At 42.2% G+C, this 23608-nt stretch overlaps 2 protein-coding genes across 7 annotated transcripts in view; both read left to right on the top strand.

Moving 5' to 3' along the window:
- Sytl2 (synaptotagmin like 2) overlaps positions 1-2583 on the top strand; it is a 108566-nt gene extending 105983 nt beyond the window's left edge. For 2 of the 6 annotated variants that reach the window (XM_029479598.2, XM_021166379.3), the window contains one exon: positions 40-2582. In XM_029479598.2, coding sequence (XP_029335458.1) covers positions 40-185 — 146 coding nt within the window. In that variant the 3' untranslated portion in view covers positions 186-2582. Of the gene's footprint in view, positions 1-39 lie in introns of all 6 variants that reach the window. The other 4 variants (XM_021166383.3, XM_021166381.3, XM_029479599.2 and 1 more) reach the window with 3 other exon arrangements.
- Positions 2584-8759: 6176 nt separating this feature from the next.
- On the top strand, positions 8760-11002 carry Ccdc89 (coiled-coil domain containing 89). The gene has a single exon (XM_021168002.3). The coding sequence runs from the start codon at positions 8850-8852 to the stop codon at positions 9957-9959; it is 1110 nt and encodes a 369-aa protein (XP_021023661.1). The 5' UTR covers positions 8760-8849; the 3' UTR covers positions 9960-11002.
- Positions 11003-23608: the final 12606 nt, after the last annotated feature.

Here is a 23608-nt window from a genome sequence, read left to right as displayed (position 1 = left end):
AGTGGGAGATGTAAATGAAAATGTAAAACCATCTTTCAGGAAAAAGCTACGGGACTGAAGTGGATTGGATGGATTCGACTTCTGAGGAAATTGCTCTCTGGGAGAAGATGGTAAACTCTCCCAACACTTGGGTTGAAGCGATGCTGCCCCTCCGGATGCTTCTGATTGCCAAGCTTTCCAAGTGATCCTAGTCAGCCGATTCCGCCATCAAAAACTACTCCCCAGGGGGAATCTGAACTGGAGAGTTGGCCTCGTGGACAAATACCCTCTCCCATTGTCACTAATGACTTTTAGAAGCAGGCTCAACTTAATCTGCATGCATTTCTTTGGTTGCGCGACTCAAGGGAGTTAAACGATGACAAGATGTACGGCCCAGAAGAAGTGTGGCGTGATGCCGACATTCTAGGAGAGAGTTGAACAAGCTAGGAAAACTGAACTGTTGCTTCCACACCAAAGAAAAAGCTACCTTCACATGTTTCCTACCACAATCCGTGTTGCAGTTCAGGCCTGCCGTTTGGTTATTGAAATGCTTGCTGGGCTTCTAAATAGGAAGGGTTTGGGCAAAGCAATGAGGAAACTCCTGGGATGGGGTGGAGAGAGAAAGGACAGCGGTGAAGACAACGACCTACATAATATGACCAATTTACTTAGTAACCTCTAATGAAACATTGAATTCCATGTTAGGGCAGTAAGACTGACTTCACTGCTCATAAATCTGCCTTGAGAAACCCCACACACACCCGGACTCCTGTAACCTCATGTTCTCAGTCTCAAATGGACTTTGGTGCCACCTACTGGCTGCATATGGAATTCAGCTCTTGGCTTATTTTGGCTTAATTTTTGCTAAAATGGGTGGCAAGTCTATATTTTATAAGACTCTGCTAAAATATTGCATATAGTTGATGGTTTTCTTATGATTTTACTATATAAAAACAGCATAAAAGTAGTCACAGATATGCTTTGCTACAAAGTTTTAATCAGAATATAAATTGCTCAACTGTATTGGACTTCCTATATATCATTTTCATAAGGTATTTTGTAAAAACCCTTAGAATAAATTATCATGGTTTAAATTGCTTTGGTAGTTTAGCCTGACTTCTTATATTAAATTCTTATTGACTTCTTATATTCATAATACATTGTATTAGGAATCCTAAAATATAAATTCTCTAGCATGGCTAATTTCTCTGAAGTCTTCTATGCAGCTCTCAGCATTGTCTCATCTAACTAAGGTCCCTGGTTGCTATAAAAGGCAGAATTTTTACTTTAAAAAGACTCGTTGAGAAGCTTGAAAATAAGTCAGCATTTATTGTTGAAGATAAGTTAACGATTCTTCTTAAAATTTTCCACAGAGATGTCTTCGGACCGTTTTGATACCTGAAACATTACTCCTCCACCTTAAGACCTCAGCTAGTTTTCCTCTGTAAAAGCAAGCTCCAACTTAATGTAGACAGGAAGTCTGGATAGTGAGTAAACGTGAAATCTCATAAAGATGCTGTCAAAGCCTCGTGGCTCTTGCCTATAACCCCTGATCTAGAAGACGGAGGCAGGAGAATTGTTGCTAGTCTGAGGCTAGCTTGGGCTACACAGTAAGAGTGGTCTAAAAACAAAAACAAACCAAACAAAACTAAAAAGTTTAAATAAATAAGTAAAAATGAAAGCCTACTAGATTATTTGCCTTTTTAGGAAAACAAACCCTGCAGACTTAAGTTCACCGGGTGCTGAGTTAACAGAACCTCTCCTCCCCACCCCACGCCCCTGAGGCTGTGCTAGAACGCAGTGCCAGTGCGAGCCCCGCCCTGGCTTGCACCACAGATGCAGTGCAGCCACCTCCCAGCACTCCTGCATCTCAGAAGTGCTAAAGAAATCAGCTACCATGAGGATGGTGGAACATGTGTCCTTGTTACATGCCGGCGAATCTTCTGGGTAAATGCCCAGGAGAGGTATTGCTGGGTGCTCGGGTAGTACTATGTCCAATTTTCTGAGGAACCGCCAGACTGATTTCCAGAGTGGTTGTACCAGCTTGCAATCCCACCAGCAATGGAGGAGTGTTCCTCTTTCTCCACATCCTCGCCAGCATCTGCTGTCACCTGAGTTTTTGATCTTAGCCATTCTGACTGGTGTGAGGTGGAATCTCAGGGTTGTTTTGATTTGCATTTCCCTGATGACTAAGGATGTTGAATGTTTCTTTAGGTGCTTCTCTGCCATTCGAGTTTCCTCAGTTGAGAATTCTCTGTTTATCTCTGCCCCGCCCCCCATCTTTTGATAGGGTTATTTGGTTCTCTGGAGTTTAGCTTCTTGAGCTCTTTGTATATATTGGACATTAGCCCTCCATTGGATGTAGAATTGGTAAAGATCTTTTCCCAATCTGTTGGTTGCCGTTTTTGTTGTATTGACAGTGTCCTTTGCCTTACAGAAGCTTTGTAATTTTATGAAGTCCCATTTGTCAATTCTTGATCTTAGAGCATTGGTATTCTGTTCAGGATTTCCTCCTGTCACCATGTGTTCAAGGTTTTTCCCTGCTTTCACTTAGTTCATAGCAGCCATATTTATAATACCTAGAAGCTGGAAAGAACCCAAATGTCATTCATCCAAGGAATGGATACAGAAAATGTGATATATTTACACAATGGAGTACTACGCAGCTATTAAAAACAATGACTTCATGAAATTCACAGGCAAATGGATGGATCTGGAAAATATCCTGAGTTCGGTAAATCAGTCACAAAAGACCACACATGGTTTGTACTTACTGATAAGTGGATATTGGGCAAAGAACATGGAATACCCAGAATACAACTCTAGGACCACATGATGCTCAAGAAGAAGGAAGACCAAGGAGTAGATGTTTCAGTCCTACTTAGAAGGGAGAATAATATAATCAAGGGAAGGGGTGGGGGTGGGGGACTTGGGAGGAAGAGAAGAGGAGGAGGGGAAAAGAGGGGAAGAGTCAGGGATGGGAGGAGATGGAGATGTACAGAGGGCCAGGAAATTGAACAGAGGTGTATAGCAATGGGGGATGGGAAACTGGGTGTAGCAACCAGAAAGTCCCAGATGCCAGGAAAACAAGAGCCTTCCAGGACCCCTCTGGGATGACATTAGGTGAAATACCCCACAAAGAGGAGGAAGAACATGTTGAGTCCATATGCAGAGGTGAGGCATGGTCGCCTGGTTGAGGGATGGGGCCACCCACCCATCTCCAAAATTTTAATCCAGAGTTGATCCTGTCTAAGGGAAATACAGGGACAAAGAATGGATCAGAGACTGAAGGAAAGGCCATCTAGAGACTGCCCCACCTGGGGATCCATCCCACATGCAGACACCAAACCTAGACACTATTACTAATGCCAAGAAGTACTTGCTGACAGCAGTCTGATATAGCTGTCTTCTGAGAGGCTCTGCCAGATCCTGACCAATACTGATGTGGATGCTCACAGCCAACCACTGGACTGAGCACAGGGACCCCAATGGAGGGGTTAGGGGGAGGACTGAAGGAGCTGAATGGGGCCTTATCTGGCATCAGTGGGAGGGGAGGCCCTCGGTCCTGTGAAGGCTTGATGCTCCAGTGTAGAGGAATGCTAGGGCGGGGAGGTGGGAGTGAGTAAGTGGGTGGGGACACACCATCATAGAAGCAGGGGGAGGGGGAGGGGATAGAGGATTTGCAGAGGGGAAACCAGGAAAGGGGATAACATTTGAAATGTAAATAAAATTTAAAAAACAAAACAAACAAACAAAAAAAGAAACCAGTTGCCCTCCTCCAGCCCCAGCCAGGACTACCTGCCTCCCCTCACCCCACACCCCTTACTTTCAAGATACTAACGGGGCAGTAAAGCTCCCATGCTCCCCAAGGAAACTCAAATGATGGGGTTTGCTTCATTTTGTTTGCGCCTGGGTGACTTTTAGGCATAGACCTTCCTGAGACTTCAAAGCATATTTCTAATCTAGAGTCCTGTTGCTAAGGCTTGCTGAATAAACCAGAGAATATTTTTCCAACTTTCTCAAGTGTTGCACTGGAATTTTAAATGTGTATCCTTACTACTTACCTAGTCAAGGGTCCAACTAGTTCATTTGGCACACTGCTTACAAAGCATACATTAATGGTGTGCAGGGTAGGAATGGTAAAGTTCACCATTGGTGTTTCCCACTGAATCAAAGTCTAGATGGGTAAGCAAGGTTTCCCCTGGGCAAAAATCGGAATGAAAGGTTGGCTAGTGTCCTGAGACTCCATCTCTTTGTTCACTGCCGCAGACCCTCTGGGTCCCTTTGTCTGCGTGGAACGGGTCTCTGGTCACAGGTGGGCAAGGAGTTGGCAAGAATGACAGACAGACCAACACTCGAGATTGTGTAGAATCTGAATGTAATTTGCCAAATTGAGCATCAAACTTTTTATACAGAAGAAAATAGGGAAGTTAGGTGACACATGGCAAGGTACAAATGAGGATACCAGATGCTTAATGACTCTTACACAAAACAGAGGAAAGTAAACACAAAGACTGGCAGGAACTGGGCAATAAAACAACTGAGACAAAGTCAGCCCTATCTAAGGTCAGCCATAGTCTTAGAAGCCAGGTGTGAGAACTTTACACTCTAGGGCAAGGGCTTTCATGCCCAAGTCATGGTTCTAATTAGGGAGTTCCACTCTAGCTAACCATCTCATGAATAATGCAATACTCTAAAACCACAGCCCGATCTACTTCCTAAACCATTGTAAATTCCTGTATATGGGAGCAACTTGGCTTTTATTCTAAGTGATAGTGTAATACCAGAGGCAATTCTGAATGTCACTGAATAGGCAACATTCTTACTGAATTCCAAGCCCAGGGTCGGCTCAAGGACTACCTAGGGCATTGGTGAAGTCCAGGAAGCAAAGTTCAATTTTGCTTAGGTATTTGGCAAGTCGTTGCTTGGAGGCACCTATAACAAAACAATACTGAAAAGAAGCACACGGATCCATTTGCAAGGACAAAATTGGAGCATACGTGCTATGGAATGCCACAGTTCCAGGAGGACTAAGTTTCCGTGAAACTCTTTGCCTCAGGACTGCATCCAGGCTTTTGGCCTGTCATGCGTGTCACTACTGGAGTGGATGTGGCAGTTCACCTAGTCTTCTTCATATATATATATATGTTGATGTCATATCTGTATACAGCGTATTTTTATCAGATTCACCCCCTTCTGTCACTCTAACTCCTTCTAGATGCCCCTAACCTGCCACCTCTCCATTTCACCTTCTTCTTCTTTCTATATAATCACTCAGTCTAGTTGGTACTGCCAGTTCGTGACTAGGTGTAGGGCCCTCAGTTGGAGAAAGGGCAACCTACCCGGAGTAGCATCTCTAAAGAAAATTTCTTCCCCCACCGCCAACAGTTTCTCAGCTATGGGTGGAGCTCCTTCCCTTCTGTTGTGTGACAAAACTTTCCCTGAGAAGATGCAACACACACACACACATCTCCTTACCCCAGAAAGGGATCCCAGAACAAGCCAAAGTCCGATACCATCGGCAAACCAATGAGTTTTATTGGGGTTACTTACCAGAGTATGGGGTGGGGGAGGTTACTTACAGGAGGAGAGGTCACTCAACAAAGATGGATACATCACCAAAATCCACCCCAGCATGGGTGACAGCTCCCCAAAGGCTGGGAACCCGAAGCACACTGCACAGCCTGTAGCCTGCTCGATAGGTTGGAGAGTGTCCTTTCCATGTGGTCTGAATGTCCTTTCCATGTGGCCTGAACCTCTTCCAGGCAGCTGGACTGCTTTCTGCCTCTTCCAGGCAGCTGGACTGCTTTCTGCTTCTTCCAGGCAGCTGGACTGCTTTCTGCCTCTTCCAGGCAGCTGGTCTGCTTTCTGCCTCTTCCAGGCAGCTGGTCTGCTTTCTGCCTCTTCCAGGCAGCTGGACTGCTTTCTGCCTCTTCCAGGCAGCTGGACTGCTTTCTGCTTCTTCCAGGCAGCTGGTCTGGTCTCAGAGTCTTCTTTGCAGTTTAGCTCAATTACTCTGGGAGTGACTGGCTGGTGGATCTGATCAGGAAAACCATCACACAACATAGCCACGTGGAAATTTTGCCTACCTTGATCCTGTGGAGATCTCCTGAATACACTCACGACTGCATGAGTTCACACCCAGAAAGAGCCCCTTGATGTCCAGGACACACTGTTTGGAGCCGTCAAAAGTCTAACTCTTGTTATCTTTTCACCCCCTCTTCTGTGATGACCCGTGAGCTCTAGGGGAGACTGGGGACTGGTAATGCAGGTGCTGCCTTTAGAGCTGAGTGTTCTAGTCCTGTAATCTTCATATCTGTTGCAAAAAAAGGAAGCGTTTCTGCTGATGGTTGAGAGCTGCACTAATCTATAGGTAGAAAGATAAATGTTTAGAAGGATGTTGTATCTATGTCCACTTAACAACACAATAGTAATAAATCCTTTCCTTAGGTCTCTAACCTACCATGCCATGGGTTCTTGTCCCAGTTGACTTCCACCTTGAGGAACAGGCCTTAAATAGAATAGCATTCATTTCATCTTTGCACTGAGGAGCACATCTGTCTGAGCTGGTCCTTATTATAGTATGCAGGGTTCACAGCTGGGTGAGAATGTTGATGTCTTCCCCCCCGCTCCCCCAGCAAGCCTACAGAGCACCTTCCAGCACTATGAAAGCTAGCCAATAAGGAAGCCATTTTCAGGCCCAGATCAGCTTCATTTTCCATATTCAGTGACAAAAGCATGTGGTATCTCCAGTCACAGGGTCTTACCAAGTCTTGGTGGGCAACCAAGAAGAATGAAGATAGCCTGTGTCGTTTTAGGAGTCTCTGGATTTTTGTGATCAATAGCTTTAAGGCAAATGTCTTGTTCCTGATGCTTAGCTCTTTGTTTCATGATCTATGGCTTCTAGGGAGAAATATATATGTGTGTTTGTGTGTGTTCTAATATTTATACTTAAAAAGCTTATAAAATAGGTTTCCTCAAACTTTTTCAAACATCCTATGTGTTAGTATTCATTCCTCCTCCTGCACCCTCAATAAATCTTTTGAAGTTCTTTGCTTTAATTTAGAAAAAAAATCTATTGGTTTTGATGTTACAGAAGTTAATTTGTACTTAACAAAATACATTTTTAAATGTGGAAAAACTATTCAATAAAGAACTCTGAATATTTGTTACGTGTGTGGGGCTTAGGTAGGTAGGTAGGGAGACAGTTATTCCAACCTGGAGAAACAACTGCTGTTAATATTTTGAGAGTTTTTCCTGTTCTTAGAAAATATGTTTTATAATTTCAGTTTGTTATGTCACATAACCATATAAGGTAATCAACAAATACAGTGTTCACTATATGTAAAACAAGAAGAGACACATTCAAATTTTCTGGTCACTTGCTCTTTATATTCTGGATGAAAGTCAGTTAAGAGTGTCTATGCTAACTAAAAGTGCTTTAACTGTATTGAGAGCCAGTAATTGCCCTTGTGGGGAGCTGTTTGTTTGAAATAATCTGAAGAAGAAGAAGAAGAAGAAGAAGAAGAAGAAGAAGAAGAAGAAGAAGAAGAGGAGGAGGAGGAGGAGGAGGAGGAGGAAGAGGAGGAGGAAGAGGAGGAGGAGGAAGAGGAGGAGGAAGAGGAGGAGGAGGAAGAGGAGGAGGAGGAGGAAGAAGAAGAGGAGGAGGAGGAGGAGGAAGAAGAAGAAGAGGAGGAGGAGGAGGAGGAGGAGGAAGAAGAGGAGGAGGAGGAGGAGGAGAGGAGGAGGAGGAGGAGGAGAGGAGGAGGAGGAGGAGAGGAGGAGGAGGAGGAGGAGGAGAAAGAAGAAGAACCTTGTGCAAAGCTTCTGCTATCTACTTCATAATAATTAAGAAGCTTGAAACCTAAATATCCAAAGGAAACAGCTAATTGAGCATTATCATGTTTAAAGGGAAATCATAAATAATGAGAATTATATCCATTTATTTTTACTGACTTTGGTGGATGAAATACCATCTAATTTTTGCTTGCATTTGTTGGATCATTCTTGAGATTCATTGCTCAGCTGTTTCTGTCTCGTTTTTAAAATGTATTTATTTATTTCTCTTTCAACATGATGCTCTATTAATTCTTCTAAGGTTTTCATTAATATGTCAATCTTATCTGACACTTTTATACACATTCGACTATCACCCTTGGTGTCTTGTTGAACAGTCTTATATCTCCATATTTCCAGTGTGCAAGGCACAAGTGTAATCAACCATCATGGGACTTGTTGTTTTGGTTTGGTTTGGGGTTTTTTTTTGTTTTTTGTTTTTTTGCATTTTGTTTTTTGTTTCTGATTTGATTGCATCTGTATTGTTCACTGTGTTTCTGTCTGTCAATTTATTTTCCTAATAGATAAACAGGAAGGTTGAGTGTCTAACTAAAGGTGTCCACTCCGAGAGATAAGGTGAGAGTTAAGGGAAACAAAAGAAATTTCATTTATAGCAGCTGAGCTAAGACTTGGGTCTAGACTCTCCTTTGTGTGCACCCATGGCAACTATGTTTTTATAGACAGCAGTTTCTTTTCAGAACAAAGAGCAGAGTAAGTCTCTGTAAGCTTACTTTGTTTACTCTTATGAGAAATCAGGATTTGTAGTGAATAGGAAGCTGACTTTGTGGACGCGCCACAAGCGGGACAGTGGCAGTGAACTAAGAACTGTGATTGGTTCAAACGACATGCCTAGCCTGACCAGATTGGCCCTGAACTCCTCCTATTACCTCACTGCATTCGGCAGGTCTGTCCACCAATTATAGGACTCCTTACTGGAAAAACCAACTGCTGGAGAGTGCCAAGCGTCCATAGCAACGCCCCTTTGAAATCAGAAGGGGGAAAGACTGAAGTCAGTTCTCCCGCAGAGCGCGTCTATGCCGCAGGAGAAGACTCTTAGGATGGATACCCCACCCCCCGACGAGATCCTAGGAAAACAAAACGAAAACCTGCAAAACCAGGATGAGGAATTAGGGTTTAAGGAAATGGACGGTCTGAGAGAAGCTTTGGCCAACCTTAGGGGACTGTCCGAGGAGGAGAAGGGCGAGAAGGCAATGCTCCGCTCCCGCATCCAAGAGCAATCCCAGCTTATCTGCATCCTGAAACGCAGATCCGACGAGGCCCTGGAACGCTGCCAAATCCTAGAACTTCTCAACTCGGAGCTGGAAGAGAAGAGGCTGCAGGAGATGGAGAAGTTGAAGGCCCAGAGTGAGCACGTCCAAAAGCTGGAGAATCACTTTATGATCCTGGCATCCAACCACGAGCAGATGATTCGCTTCAAGGATGCGCACAAGAGTGAAAACGTCAAGTTGAAGGAGGAGAATGCGAGGCTGAGGCAGGAAAACAACAGCCTCTTCAGCCAGGCTCTGAAAGACCAGGAGGCTAAGGTACTGGAGCTCACTACACTCAACAAGGCCCTGGTGGAGGAACTGGAGGTCTTAAAACAGAGATGCGCTCACGAAGCCAGCAAGGCTCAGGCCCGAGAGAAGGAGCTGCTGGGCCTGCAGAACCAGCAAGCCTGTGACCATGCCAAGGAGACCGAGGAGCTGCGCAGCCAGCTGCAGAGCATCAAACAGCAACACCAGCAGGCCACGGAACAGATGGGAAAGGACCAAGAGGCTAATCTTAACCTGAACCAGGAGCTGCAGGCCAGGCTGCAGACTGTCCTGCGTGAGAAAGAGGAGCTGCTGCAGCTGTCCATGGAGAGAGGCAAGGTGCTTCAGAGCAAACAGGCTGAGATCCGCCAGCTTGAGGAGAAGTTGGAGTCAGCAGCCATGGCTAAGAAGCATGCGCTGGAACGCTTTGAGCAAGAGGCAGTGGCCGTTGATAGCAACCTAAGAGTTCGCGAGCTTCAGCGCAGGGTAGATGGGATCCAGAAAGCTTACGATGAGCTGCGTCTGCAATCAGAAGCCTTCAAAAAGCACAGCCTGGATCTTTTAAGCAAAGAGAGAGAGCTTAATGCCAAACTGCGCCATCTCTTTCCATAAGAGAAATTGTGCTTCCTGTGGTCTCCAGTTAATATTTCAAGTCCATGTGCCTTAGATTTATGGCAAAAGCAAAGATAATTCATTTACTATACTTTTAAGTACAAAAACTACTTTACTATGACGTTGTTGTTGTTACTGTTGCAAAGTTAATGTTAATTTTCAGTTACACCCACTAGGACACATTTAAGATTAACCAGAGTTCCCCGCTGTGCCTTCACAGATTTCTTAAGATTATCCGTATCTTCTACCTCATAACTCACTCATTCTCAGCCTCAGACATCTTCCTATAGATAGCTTGAAAAGATGTATGATTTAATGGATCCTAAAATAAACATGCTATGGTGAAAATAAAGGGAAGACACAGCCCCATTAGCCATTGCAGAACAAGAGGCTTACAACACTGTAGGTGGGTGTATAAACAAACAGAAGTCAGCATGGTAGAACAAAAACTTCTCAGCAAAAAGGCTCTGATTGGATCTGATTTTGTATTAGCTTGGCAAAGCAAAAGTTTGATCACTTGTGCGCCAAAGTGTAAAAGCTAGCTCTGATACATTCATTCTATTGAGCATTAAGATTCAAGTTGATTACATCAACCAGTTCTAATATTTTCTGCAAGTCTATCTTACTTCCACTTTCTTGGTTTTTCTCCTTAATAACTGAGAGGATTTAGACATTCTCTATTGAGACTTTCAATGGTTTCATTTTCTATTTTACAATATGCTAATAGGCAAAAATACCTCAATTTAAGGTAACTAGTCATAGCAGATTTTGGTAGCAGCTCATAAATTGTTTTCTGTTTCTGTCAATACATTTTGTGTAATTTTGTGTTTTAAAAGTCCAAGCTGAATGCGTATATGTGTACTTATGGCATTCTTTGTAGGAATAATTCAGTTTTGTAAAAGTAGCTATTTAACAGAGTTAAATGTAGATTAATGTAAAGTTCCTAAGGAAGTAAAGTTATCAAGTTAATTTCCAGAATATAATTTATTTTCTTATTTCTCCTATATTTAGTCATTGTTATATGCAATTATGAATACCTATAAGATAGATTATAGCATAGCAATTTTCTCATTCTCTTGGTGCCAGGAACATCAAAAGTTACATAGCAAGTTTGATTTACTTAAAAGAACTATTATTTGGGGGCTTTCTTTGCCTGTTGTTGTTAGTTGTTTGTTTGCTTGCTTGCTTCTTTTGTGTGTGAGAGAGAAACATACACAGCCCAGGTTGCCCTTGAAGTTATTTCGTAGACAATGTCATGATATAAATGAAGAAGGAAGCATAGAGAACATGATTGTTGTTTTCAAGTATTTTTTTTTCTTTAATGATTTGTTTTTAGGTTTTTTATGTTTGGTGCTTTGCCTGCATGTATGTACTCATCATGTATGTATCCTAGGATCTCAGAAGATGGTGTCAGATTCTCTGGAACTAGAGCCATAGATGGCTGTGAGCTGTCATGAACTGAGCCAGGGTCCTTAGCAAGAGCAGTAAGTGCTCTTAGCCACTGGGTCCTCTGTCCACCCACCACCGAGTCTAACACTCATCACACTCAAAGAGAGGATGCGTTGTCACTATTTTATAGATGAGACAGTGAAACTCTAAGAGGGTGGCTTATCTAGAGCCATGAAGACCCAGAGAGGCTGAGGGAGATGCAAACTGAAGGCTCTTAGGCAGGACGCCAGGGGACTCCTTGACTTGCTTTAAATCTTCATCACTGTCACGAAATCAGAGTTTTAACAATGGGCATCATACTTTTATTCTTGTGCATGACACTGCCAACTAAGTAAGCAAGTCTGCTTTCTGGCTCTAAAGTCCATGCTTCCCCCAAGTATATAAACTACCTTTGAAACAGAAACACACCCATGCGGAGGGGTTGGGGGCGGGGTGTTCTTCCTTGTATGCTACAGCCCTTTGTATTTAATCTCTGACCAATCAAGAATAAGCAACCAGGGTCGCTACTAAAGTGCTCGCCTCTATAAAGTAATATTTATCATTGGAACAACTTGACAACATGTAAGTTGGCTTATTCTAAACCGTTACCTTTAAAGGGGAAACTTTCAAAGCAAAACAACCAAACCCTTTTCTAAAGCAGACCAAACTTTTTTCAATGATTTCAAGCCGTCACCCTAATATAATAGTCAACAGAATAGAGAGGCTACGCTTAAATAAAACAGCTTGCCTGCTGCGATGCCCAGCTAAGCATGATGTCTTGGAAAAGTACAAAACCGTGAGTCCTCGGTGTACCCTGAAGGATGAGCCTAAGGTCTAAAGACGGGTAAGATTTGGCAAAGAGAAGTCCTGATGAACTGCCATGTTTTCAGCGCACTGCCCCTGTTTCAGTGAGTGAACTGAATTCAGGTTAGTTCTTAGGAAAGGGTGGGTGGAAATCCTATGTCTCCACAGCTCCATTCTTTTGAGGTTTAGGAAAAAAAGTCTTAGAAGGAGCCCTGGCACCAGTGCCTATTGTTCTACCAAGCCCTCTCTAACCAAGATACCTATGGAGTGGCTGGGTCAGGGCCCTGACCAAGTGAATCTACCTCCCCCACTTCGAGACTGAGCAGACCTTTAAGATCTAACCATTAGGGCACAAGGAAAAAGGACTGTAACTCTTACGTCTCTCCCTAATACCTACACTACCCAACCAGTTGGCGTGTCTTCCAGCATCCATTGTCCCAAACCAGGCCATCTAGAAATACTTCAGCCAAGCGTTTTCAGAGGGCATGTTGCCATGATGAATTCAGATGAATCAGGCTGTACCACTGTGATGGGGATGAGGCTAATTCGCACTATGACCTGGGAAGATCTAGAATGAAGGGGGATGAATGCTTAATGGGCCACTAACAGTCTCTGGTGTACTGCATCCCACATCCATGCTGGCCAGGGAGTACTTTTTAAAGAAATTTAATTATAAATCTTGAAAACAGTTATCAGAATGTGGACCACTGGCTAAGAGTAGGCTTTTGCAGTTATTTTCCGTCTTCCTAACAACTCACTGATATCTTCTAAATGCTATAAGCATCTTAAGCCTTACGGCCTGTGCCGTGCAGCTGAACCTCAGAACTCGGTGAGCATCTCTCTTGGAAAAATTCAAGAACCAAGCATTTTCCACTTGTAAAACAAACCAAGACCAACTTCCCCTTGAAAAACCTGCGCGTCATTCACTACACATCTAATTGTTATGATATCCCACAAGCTCCAACTCCGCAGGCCCACAGAGGGACCGTGGCCTTTGCCAGTTGCCCGATTGTTCTCATCCATTCTGACCCACTCTTCTGTGGTCTCATCTAAAATAATTTTCTCTTTCCTGTTGAAGGCTTAATTCATTTTGGATCTTAAATGTCCACATGCCCATGTGCAAAAGCTTGGTCCCCAGAGGGAGCACCATTGGGAAGTCGTAAGACTTTAGGACTTAGGGCTTAAGAGAAGATCTTTAAGTCACTTGCTACTGGAGGGGACTGTGGGGTCCCGCTCCTTCCCTCTTTCTTTGCTCTCTGACCATGAAGTGGGTCACCTTGCTCTTCTGTGTGCTCCAGACATGATACACTGCCAGGCCCCACAGCAAGGGGGCTAAGTGATCATGGACTAAAATTTCAAAACCGTAAGTGAAAATAAAGCTCTCCCCCTCATCAGCCAACTGTCTCAGCATTTGTTATAGCGATGGAAAGCCAACATAAGATTATATATTCAGTGCATCATTATAGTGGCAAACAATTAGAAATGGCTTATACAGCATTAAAGAGCAAGCAGTTAACTTTACCTTTTTTAATTCAACACAACTGTGGTGAAATTTTGTTAAAAAGCTCTTTGTTATATAAATATCTTCAGGATACATTTGGGTAGGTGAAACAATGTAATATATACTATCTCTTATGTCCTGGGGAGAAGATCGGAGGCTATGAAAACTATTTCTAGACATACAAATAAATATTGAAAATATACTAATGAGTCCAGGCTGTGGTGGCACACGCCTGTAATCCCAGCACTTGGGAGGCAGAGGCAAGTGGATTTCTGAGTTCGAGGCCAGCCTGGTCTACAGAGTGAGTTCCAGGACAGCCAGGACTACACAGAGAAACCCTGTCTTGAAAAACAAACAAAAAAAGACAAACAAAAACCAAACAAACAAAAGAGAAAATATACCAATAAAAGTGGTTATTAGCCTGGCAGTGGTGGTGCATGCCTTTAATTCCAGCACTCGGGAGGCAGAGGCAGGTGGCTTTCTGAGTTTGAGGCCAGCCTGGTCTATAGAGTGAGTTCCAGGACAACCAGGGCTACACAGAGAAACCCTGTCTCAAAAAAGAAGAAAGAAAGAAAGAAAGAAAGAAAGAAAGAAAGAAAGAAAGAAAGAAAGAAAGAAAGAAAGACAGACTTTTATGTCTTTTGATTTTTGAACCGTACACCACTTTACAAATTCAAAAGATAGTAACATTTAAAATAAATAAATTTAACTTAAAATGAGTCTTCTACATGTCTGCCTAACTTCCAGTAGGCTCCATTTCTATGTAAATTATTTAAGACCTGCAGAATTTTCTTTCTCCAACTAGGCAGGCAAAATCTATTTTGGAGCAAGCCACACATGGCCTGACAGATCTGGGTCAGGTCATTGAGCTGGAAGCTGCAACTCTCACAAATGTTCAATAGCATATGGAAAATCACAAAATCTTTTTGTACACCAAAGAGTGCCTCCTAGAATCTAGCATCTCTCTCTTAAATGTAGAGATTTGAATGTTATTGCCTTTTCTCAAGGATTTTCACATTTTATGAAATCTTGGATTTTATATACTTATGTCCACTGGTGTGCATCCACTGTACATGATAATGTATTACAAGGACTGCTTTCGTGCAGGTAGTTGTTCCTTAAGCATATTTCCCATCTCCCCACTCTACTTCTGTTGGTCCCTTTTGTTCTCCTAGACATTTCCACTTCTACTTTTGTGTCACATGTATGTTTAACATGCATATATGTATCTATATAAAATCTAGAAATGACAAATGAGAGAAAACATATGTTTGTCCTTCTGAAACTAGGGTACTTTGCATAATATGATTATCCCCAGCCATTTCTATTGTCCAGCATAACGTAACTATGTTGTTCTTTATGGCTAAAAAATGTTTCATTCTGTCTATAGACATTACTTATTGTATGTTCCTATACTGAGGGGTACCCTGATTGGATCTATAACCTAGCTATTGTGAATTGTGCTACAATAAGCATAGTTATAAAAATATTCCCGTGATATGCTGACTTGGAGTCCTTTGGTAGATACACAGAAATAGCTAGGTTATACGATACACCTACTAAGTTTTAGGAGAAACTCCGTACAGACTTCCATGGTGTACCTTCCCACAATGCAAGTGTGGTTTCTATTGTCCATATCCTTACAAGGATTGATGCTATTTTAATGCCTGTTTTCCTGACTAGAGTGAGATGTAATTTCAGTGTAGAATAATTTACGTTTCTCTAATGGCCAGTGATACTGGACATACTTGCATATGTTTATTGGACATTTTTATTCCACCTATTAGCTCATTTGTTGATTGAGTTGTTTGATTTCTTACCTAGTTTTAGGAGTTTGTCATATGTGCTAGATGCTAATTCTGTGCCAGATGTACAACTTACAAAGATTTCCCTCCAATTCTGTAGGGTGTCTCTTCACCCGATTATTTCTTTTGCTGGGAAGAATAATTTTAATTTCATGTGATCCCATTTTCCAGTTGTTAGTATCATTTCCTGAACAACTGGGGTCCTATTCAGAAAGGCCTTCCCTATATCTTGAAATGTTTCTCCTGCTCTTCCCTCACATGGTTCAAAGTTTCAGGTTTTAATTTTTAAGACTTTTGATCCATTTCCAGTTGATTTTTACACTCAGTGAAGGATAAAGATTTTGTTTCATTCTTTTGCATGTATATATCTGGTTTTTTCTCAGCACCATTTTTTTTCCAGAAGGGGTTATCAGTTTTGTAATGTATATTTTTGGCATCTTTATCAAAAGTCAGATGACTATGGCTGCATGGGTTTATATTGTATGTCTTCTATCCTGTTATAACCTTGAATTTTAGGGACACATTTTCTCATATGCTCAGTCTTTTAGACTTTGGATAGTGGTTTTTGCTTTTGGTCTAGAAGAGGGATGTCGGCAGAGGTAGGGCAAGCCAAGCTATTATCATCTTTCAGTCTTTCTTACTATATTTAATACATTGTGCTCATCTAATAGATTGCTTCTTGTAATCTATTCTAGGCCAGGCACTGCATTAAGTCGTGGGATACAATGCAAATAAGATCTTATTATCATTGAATTTGCTGCCAACAGAGGAGAAAGAATGTTCACAAATCAGATGAATGGGAAAGCACACACAATCTCCAAACCTAATCTAGGAGAAATGAGAAAAGGCTTTTCCTAGAAATGAATTGTGTAATAACATCTTAGAAGTAGAAAGTACAGATTGTTTAAGACAGTGTTTCTCAGCCTCCCTAATGCTATGACCCTTTAATACAGGTCCTCAAGTTGTGGTGACCCCAACCATAAAGTCATTTTTACTTCTACTTCATAACTGAAATTTTGCTACAGTTATTAATCATAATGCAAATATCTGATATGAGGGATATTGGATATATGAGTCCTGTGAAGGGGTAACTCAAGCTCCAAAGGGGTTGGGACCCACAGGCTGAGAGCCGCTGGTCTAAGAAAAGAAAAAACATTCAATGGTTAAAAGTGTTAGAAGGCCAAGGAACTTCTGTTCCTGGGTAAGGAAACCATCTCCCTTCATTCAGTCCTGTCCCCTCCCCCTGCGTGATCTTAAAGAAAGTGTATCTGGGTAGAGAGAAAACAAGAGAACTAAAATCTTGAGTAACACAGATATAAACAGAACCAGGCATGAATTTTACATAGGTGTAAGTATGGAGAGAGATAAACTCTCCTAACAACTCTAGAAATAGCATTTTAAATGAATGCTCTTAACGAAACATATTCTAATGGAAATGGAACTGCAAGGAGGTCATTGCCACTGTATTCATTAGTACTAGTGGTTAGTGGAAATGCCAAAACAATTATATCTATTTCAGTTACGTCAAAAAAAAAAATAAAATGGTAACATTGTTAAGGAACAAAACTTTCAGTGCTTGAAGGCAGATATAAAAGAAGTTTAAAAATCTTTTAGTCTTAAATTCAAGTAAGTAGTATTCTAAATTCAAAGTATCTTTCTTTTACCAATACTTATCTCTTTGCTTCATCAATTGAATGACTGAAGGCAAAGGCAACCCAGTGCTGTGAACATCCCTAAGGCCATGTGTAGCCTCCCCAAGTCTTGAAGCAGTCTGATTCAGACCTCCATGCCACCGAGTATGAGACCACTTGGGGTGGAGCTTTCCGGTTTAGATGGCTCTATTGTTCTGTCACCCGAGGCTGCTCTTCTCCAAGACACTGCTGCCTGCTGAGAGGCCCTTGAGATATTCTGGAGATAATCTAGTAATTTACACCTACTTGCCAAGCCAGTTCTGTCCTGCAGATGGCCGACAGGCTGGCAATGGGCATCAAGAATAGATCTGCCGGGATGGGCCTTCTCTCTTTACAAGCACAGACTCTTAGTAAACTTTGGGGCCTTGAACAGAAACATGTCTTGGCCTCCATTATTTCTCTCATCATTCTCTCCCATACAGCTCCTGCCTCCCACTCAGGAACCCAGTTAGTGTGGCCGAAGATGGCTACAGCCATGTGTGTGACGGCTGAAAACTATTTCTAAATACCTCCTCTTAGAAGAGAGGCTGATACTGTGGCTGGACTGGAAAAAGAGCATGATGACCCTGAACCATCTAGGTACAGTAGAAACAGACACTAATGTTTTTTGAAAGCAAAGACCAACATTGGAGGGCATCTCAATGGCCAAAGAGTAATTTGATTATCAAAATAATAATATTGAGTGAAATATAAAAGCTTTTTACAAGTATGAATTCATCACAATAGACAGAAAAGGGAAGGAAGAAAACCAGAGTCAAACAATAACAAAGGCAAAATAAATAAAACACTCATAGGTCTTTTAACTCATTTCTCTGAAAATTGACTATTAAAGGGAATTGAGTGGACATTTAGTCTACTTTTCCTGGTCCCTGTATTTCAAGGAATAAAACAGCTCATGTATGAAGATACAAAGTAGTGTTCAATAGCATATATATATATATATATATATATATATATATCACAACTTATAGAGAAGTAATCTAACAATGAATAAAGATTAATAAACTGAACATGGTTCCATGTGCTTATACTTGGCCCCAAGACTCAGATTTGGGATGTAAAGGTAAGAAAATCACATGATTGAGTTCAATCTGGGCTGCCTAGAGTGAATCCTAGGCTAGCTTGGGCTACATAGCAAGATCCTGTAAGGAGAGATGAGAAGAGAGAGAGCAGGAGGAAAGGGGAGAGAAAAGAGGGAGAGGTTAGTGGAGAATTCTATAATCTGGTCACTGATCATCATTAGAAAACACTGGCCAGAAAACATTAGGCATTGTGTACTTCCGATATGTGCAGCCCACATAGCAGACAACACTATCTAGAACATATTCCAAGGATTCTGAATCTTCAGAAAATGATTCTGGTCCAGGAAACTAACACCTTCGATGGAGGGGAAATAAATAGTGGGAGTGGTAAAGTTATTTCACAAGCAAGCACATCTAAAATGTGTATTATCAGACGGGACAACGCACCTGGTTCCCAACAAGTGGCAACGGGTGAATAGGAGAAGTGCTCTTCTGGGTTAAAAGGAACTTAAGACATAAGCAAATGGACCTATGTGCGGAATTGAAGGCCTTGATTCAGGCAAGTTCACTGCAGCACAATTGAAAAAGGACTGAGTTTAAATATCAAGAAATTAAAAAGGCCTGGAAGTAGCTCAGTGATAGAGCATTGGCTTAGCACACACAAAGGCCCATGTTCTCCCCAGCACCAGAGTAAGGTCTGTAATGACTTTTATTAGTTATAGTCATAGTATTGTGGTTATGAAACTAAAATAGCCTTATAGAAAAAATGTCCAGTGGCACATGTAGGTGTGGTCCCTATGATTTATTCTAAAATTTGTCAACAAAATGAGTAAGAGGGTGAAGCAAGTGAGGCCCTATATTGCTAAATACGGATGATGGGCCCATAGGGAATCGGTATGTTTTTCTTTTCACCTTGTGTCTAATTTAAAATTTTCTGCATATAAAGAACATTGGAAAGTTCTGGAGTTTCTTTTCTTATGTTCTCGTTCTCTCTCTCTCTCTCTTTCTCGTTTGAGACAGACTCTTACTGTGTCACTTGGGTTGTCCTGGAACTCACTATGTAGACCAGGCTGCCCTTGAACTCATAGAGATCTGCCTGCCTCTGGCTCCCAGTTGTTGGGATTAGACATGCTCCACCACATCCACCTTGGCATTTCTGGAGAAATCAAGATTTAGAATGGACTGAGGTACCTGTGAGGGGCCGTGAGATGGCATCCACTCTAGAAGGAAGGGCCTTGCTGTGATGACAAGGCAAGCATCATTTGCACCCTTCCAACTATTTAGGCTTGACTTCTATACTGTTTACCCCTCTGCCGTCAGCAGCAACAATGGGTCTTCACTGATGGGGAGACATACCACAAAAGTGGATCATCAATGGAAAGGTTACAGAAAATCTGCTCTCTAGATACTGTTACCAACCTGGTTCTTCAGTTGAGAACCAGTCTTGGCCCCTTCTGCTCTTTCTGCCCCTCATAACTTATGGGTCATTGGTAAATGGAAAAACAAACATGAACTGAGCACTTTGGTCTCTGTAATATACGTACTCTTCTTTCTGTACTGAAACCTCTTAAGTGTGACTCAGCTGCACTCTCTGCTGTCTGGGATCTGATTACCTGCCTTAGGAAATGGATCAATGTAGCCACTGTGGTCTTTATGGACGATCTGCTACATTGGCATTAACCATTGGCGTCAATCCCCCTTCTAACCTTGGGGGTCCTGCATTGTAAATGTAAAGGTAAAAGCAAGCAAACCAACACACCCACAAAAGCAAAGTGCATTTGCCAGATTCCTCGATGGCTACAGCGGTTTGGAAGGCTTGGTGAAGTAGGGGCCCTAATAGAACAGTGTTAGAGTGTCTTCTTGAGTGCCTTACTTCTCCGCCTACATCATAAATGGCTTTGCTGCATCCTTTCTGGTCACTTGGGCCATTTGCTCTGGGCAGTGAAAGCCCTATGCCATATAGGTACTTTTGCAATTATTTGGTGAGTCCCACACTGGGGAAGAACAAGTGTCTCCTGACGCCCAGCAGGTTGGCTTATGAGAAGGAACCCCCTCACAAGTCATCAAGCCCCAGTCAAACCTTTGGGTCTTTCCCCAAATCTGACTAAACTCCACGAGAATACCAGAGTCATACTGCTGATCCCCTTACACACACACACACACACACACACACCATATTTGGGCTTCTTTTCATACCCCACATGTTTTACCACATGGCTACTCTAATCAGTGACAAAAACTCAGCTTGAAACAACAGAAATGAATTGCCTCCATTCCAGAAGCTAAACTCAGAAATCAAGCTTTAGGCAAGGCTGTGCTAACTCCCATGGCTGCAGGGTAGACTTCTTTCTAGACTCAGTCTCTTCTTGTTTGCTGGCAACTTTTAGCACTTTTGGTTTACAAACACAATGCCCCAGTTATCTGGTCAGCTTCTCTCCACTGTATTTCTGTATTGTCTCCCCATGTGTCTTTTCACTGTTTGCCTCTGCTTCCTCCTCTCTCCTACTCTTTCTTCTCTTTTTCTTCCTCTTCCTGCCCCGCCCCCTTCTTTGATAGTCATGTAGTCTAGGTTGGCTTTAAATTTGCTATATAACCAAGTCTGGTCCTGAAGTTTTGGTGTTTCTGCCTTAACCCTTTCCATGCAGGGTTTCAGGTGTGCCCTACCTTGCCCCATTTGTATGATTCTGAAGATCAAACAAAGGGCGATGCCGGTGCTAGAGAAGGCTTTACCAGCTAAGTCCCAGATCTCAAAAGTGGTTTTATTTTTATTTTCTTATTTAAAGTTTTTATTACAAATGAAAGACTTTTGTGTGTGTGTGTGTGTGTGTGTGTGTGTGTGATATGCATGGGGGAGTTGCCTGTGTTACAGTGTGCAGGCGAAGGTCAAGGAACAACTTTGCATGGTTGGGTCTCTCCTTTTCCCTTCATGTGGTTTTGGGCGATTCGACACAGTCACTCAGCTTGTGCAGCAAGAATCTTTACCTGGGGCTGGTGAGATGGCTCAGTGGGTAAGAGCACCCGACTGCTCTTCCGAAGATCCAGAGTTCAAATCCCAGCAACCACATGGTGGCTCACAACCATCCGTAACGAGATCTGGCGCCCTCTTCTGGAGTGTCTGAAGACAGCTACAGTGTACTTACATATAATAAATAAATAAATCTTAAAAAAAAAAACAAAAAAACAAACTTTACCTGCTGAGTGACGTTGCCATCCTTACCCCTGCCACTTTTTAATTATATAAGGACACTAGTCATACGTGTTCACCATAACAACCCTACTTCAAGTGTACTAGCTTTGTAAAACTCCCATTTCATGTAGGGTTGAGGGATTAGAAGGGATGGAGCCATGTCCTTAACAAGCATTACCTTCCTTATAACCGGCTGAAGTCTTCTTACAGTTCATCAAGGTTTGATACCTTCTTAGTCTTTTAGTTTCCCAAATGAAAATTTTATATATACATGTCTCAGAGAGGCATTCACAGTCTCCTCCAAACTGAGAAGTCTATTGTTGAAGGACTAAAGATCTCACGGTTAAAAAAAAAAAAAAAGATTGTGTTATGGGAAAACAAAGAATGCTAACAAAGAAAATATTGATCTGCTGCCTGCTATTCATTGATTTTCATGTTGTATTGCTTGCTTGCTACAAACTGAAAAGGATTGTAATGACAGTCAGAGTGCCCATGACGTAATCACATCCTTAGTTCGTTTGCTGATATCATGGATGCTGAGATGTTCTGTTGCACACTATTTCTCTTCTGTGGCTCATTTCTCTTCCTTTCAGAGTACCCACTTTGAATTTCAGCTTAAATAACTCCTTAGGAAACACTTTCCTGATCATCCTGATCTTTTATTTGCCAGATATAATTCTCATTTCAGAAGCTTACTGTTTAATATACTCACCCTTTCTAGGTCTTTCTGAACTCTGGCTTGCTGTTTCAACCCCACTGTTCTGGCCCAAACTCTTCTCCAAGCTGACTGATTAGAACTGGCTTCTTTCAGCTGACTGGATTGCTCTTCTTGGCTTCAAACTAACTCTGGCAATCTGTTCTAATCTTCTGGTTCCTTCCCATTTTCTGGCTCATCTGCAACCTGTCTCTCTAAAACTGTTTCAGCAAAACTGCCTCCTCTCTTTCTCTCTCTGCTGCTCTTTTAAGTTGATTCTGTTCCTGTGCTATTTTCGTGAGAGTTGGGTGTATTCTATCTCTGACCTACTCTGTCAGATCTTTCTCTGATTCATCACATTGTCTGCCACTCAATTAGACATAATTTTCAAACATGGCCACACAAAATTAGTGTGTGTTTTTCCTGGAAGAGTTAAAAGTAATTAAATGTCTAGGAGGCACGGAAATTCTTGTGCTCACAGATAAGCATTAGAGGAACCAGAAATATTAAACACACATCGTTGTCTCTTCAAAGAGACACCACCCAGAAAGCTGGGAGCAAAAATAGCCTGGTTACATTTACACTGTGTGGCAGAGACTGATCCTCCTCTAGACCCTTATTTTGCACTTTTTTTTCTGTCAATCTATAAAATCCATGTGGTGGTTTGAATATGCTTGGATCAGGGATTGGTACTATTAGGAGGTGTGGCATTGCTAGAGTAGGGTAGAGTAGAGTAGCCTAGTTGGATGGAAGAGGCCTGTCAGTGTCAGAGTGGGCTTTGAGACACTCCTCCAGCCTGCCTGGGGAACTCGGAGTTCCTTTCATAGAGGAAATGGACCCTGCCTGGACTCTGTTCTGCTTCCGTGATGATAATGGACTGAACCTCTGAAAGTGTAAGCCAGCCCCGGTTAAATGTTGTCCTTATAAGAGCTGCCTTGGAGCTGGGTGGTGGTGGCACACGCTTTTAATCTCAGCACTTTGGAGGCAGAGACAGGCCACCCTGGTCTACAAAGTGAGTTTCAGGACAGCCAGGGCTATACAGAGAAACCTTGTCTTGAAAAACAAACAAACAAACAAAAAAAAACAAACAAAAAAAAGTTGCCTTGGTCATGCCGTCCGTCCCTTCACAGCAATGGAAACCCTAATTAAGACATTTGTCTTTATGGAAGATGTCATGCATACTTTTACAGAGAGTTTCATGGTGGTCAGGTCATATTGTTGCATACACTCGATTATCAGCAGGAAACTCTTCCGTCAAACTGTGCTTTGCTTAAAAATGCCTAAAATTAAGAACTCCGGGACCATACTCTTGAAATTTGAATCAACACTGACTACTGAGTGTGTTAAACTGAATTACATTACTTTGTTTGCCCTGGTGGTTGCAGAAGCCCCTCCCCGCCAGGCACTATTGGCCCAATGTGTAGTGAGGCTTAAAAGAAGAATTCATTACATCAGTGCGAGGAGCATGAACTCATTGAATAAAAAGTGAAGTGTTTTGTTCAAGACTTTGTCTTTTC

The sequence above is a fragment of the Mus caroli genome, unplaced genomic scaffold (genome assembly GCF_978045245.1).
Source record: "Mus caroli unplaced genomic scaffold, Mus_caroli_1 scaffold_8, whole genome shotgun sequence".
NCBI classification, from domain to species: Eukaryota; Metazoa; Chordata; class Mammalia; order Rodentia; family Muridae; genus Mus; species Mus caroli.
Note: the sequence above shows the minus strand (reverse complement) of the source record. Positions and strands in the feature narration are given on the sequence as shown.

Coding starts and splice junctions, on each gene's coding strand:
- Ccdc89 (XM_021168002.3), top strand. CDS start 8,850: ATGCCGCAGGAGAAGACTCTTAGGATGGATACCCCACCCCCCGACGAG.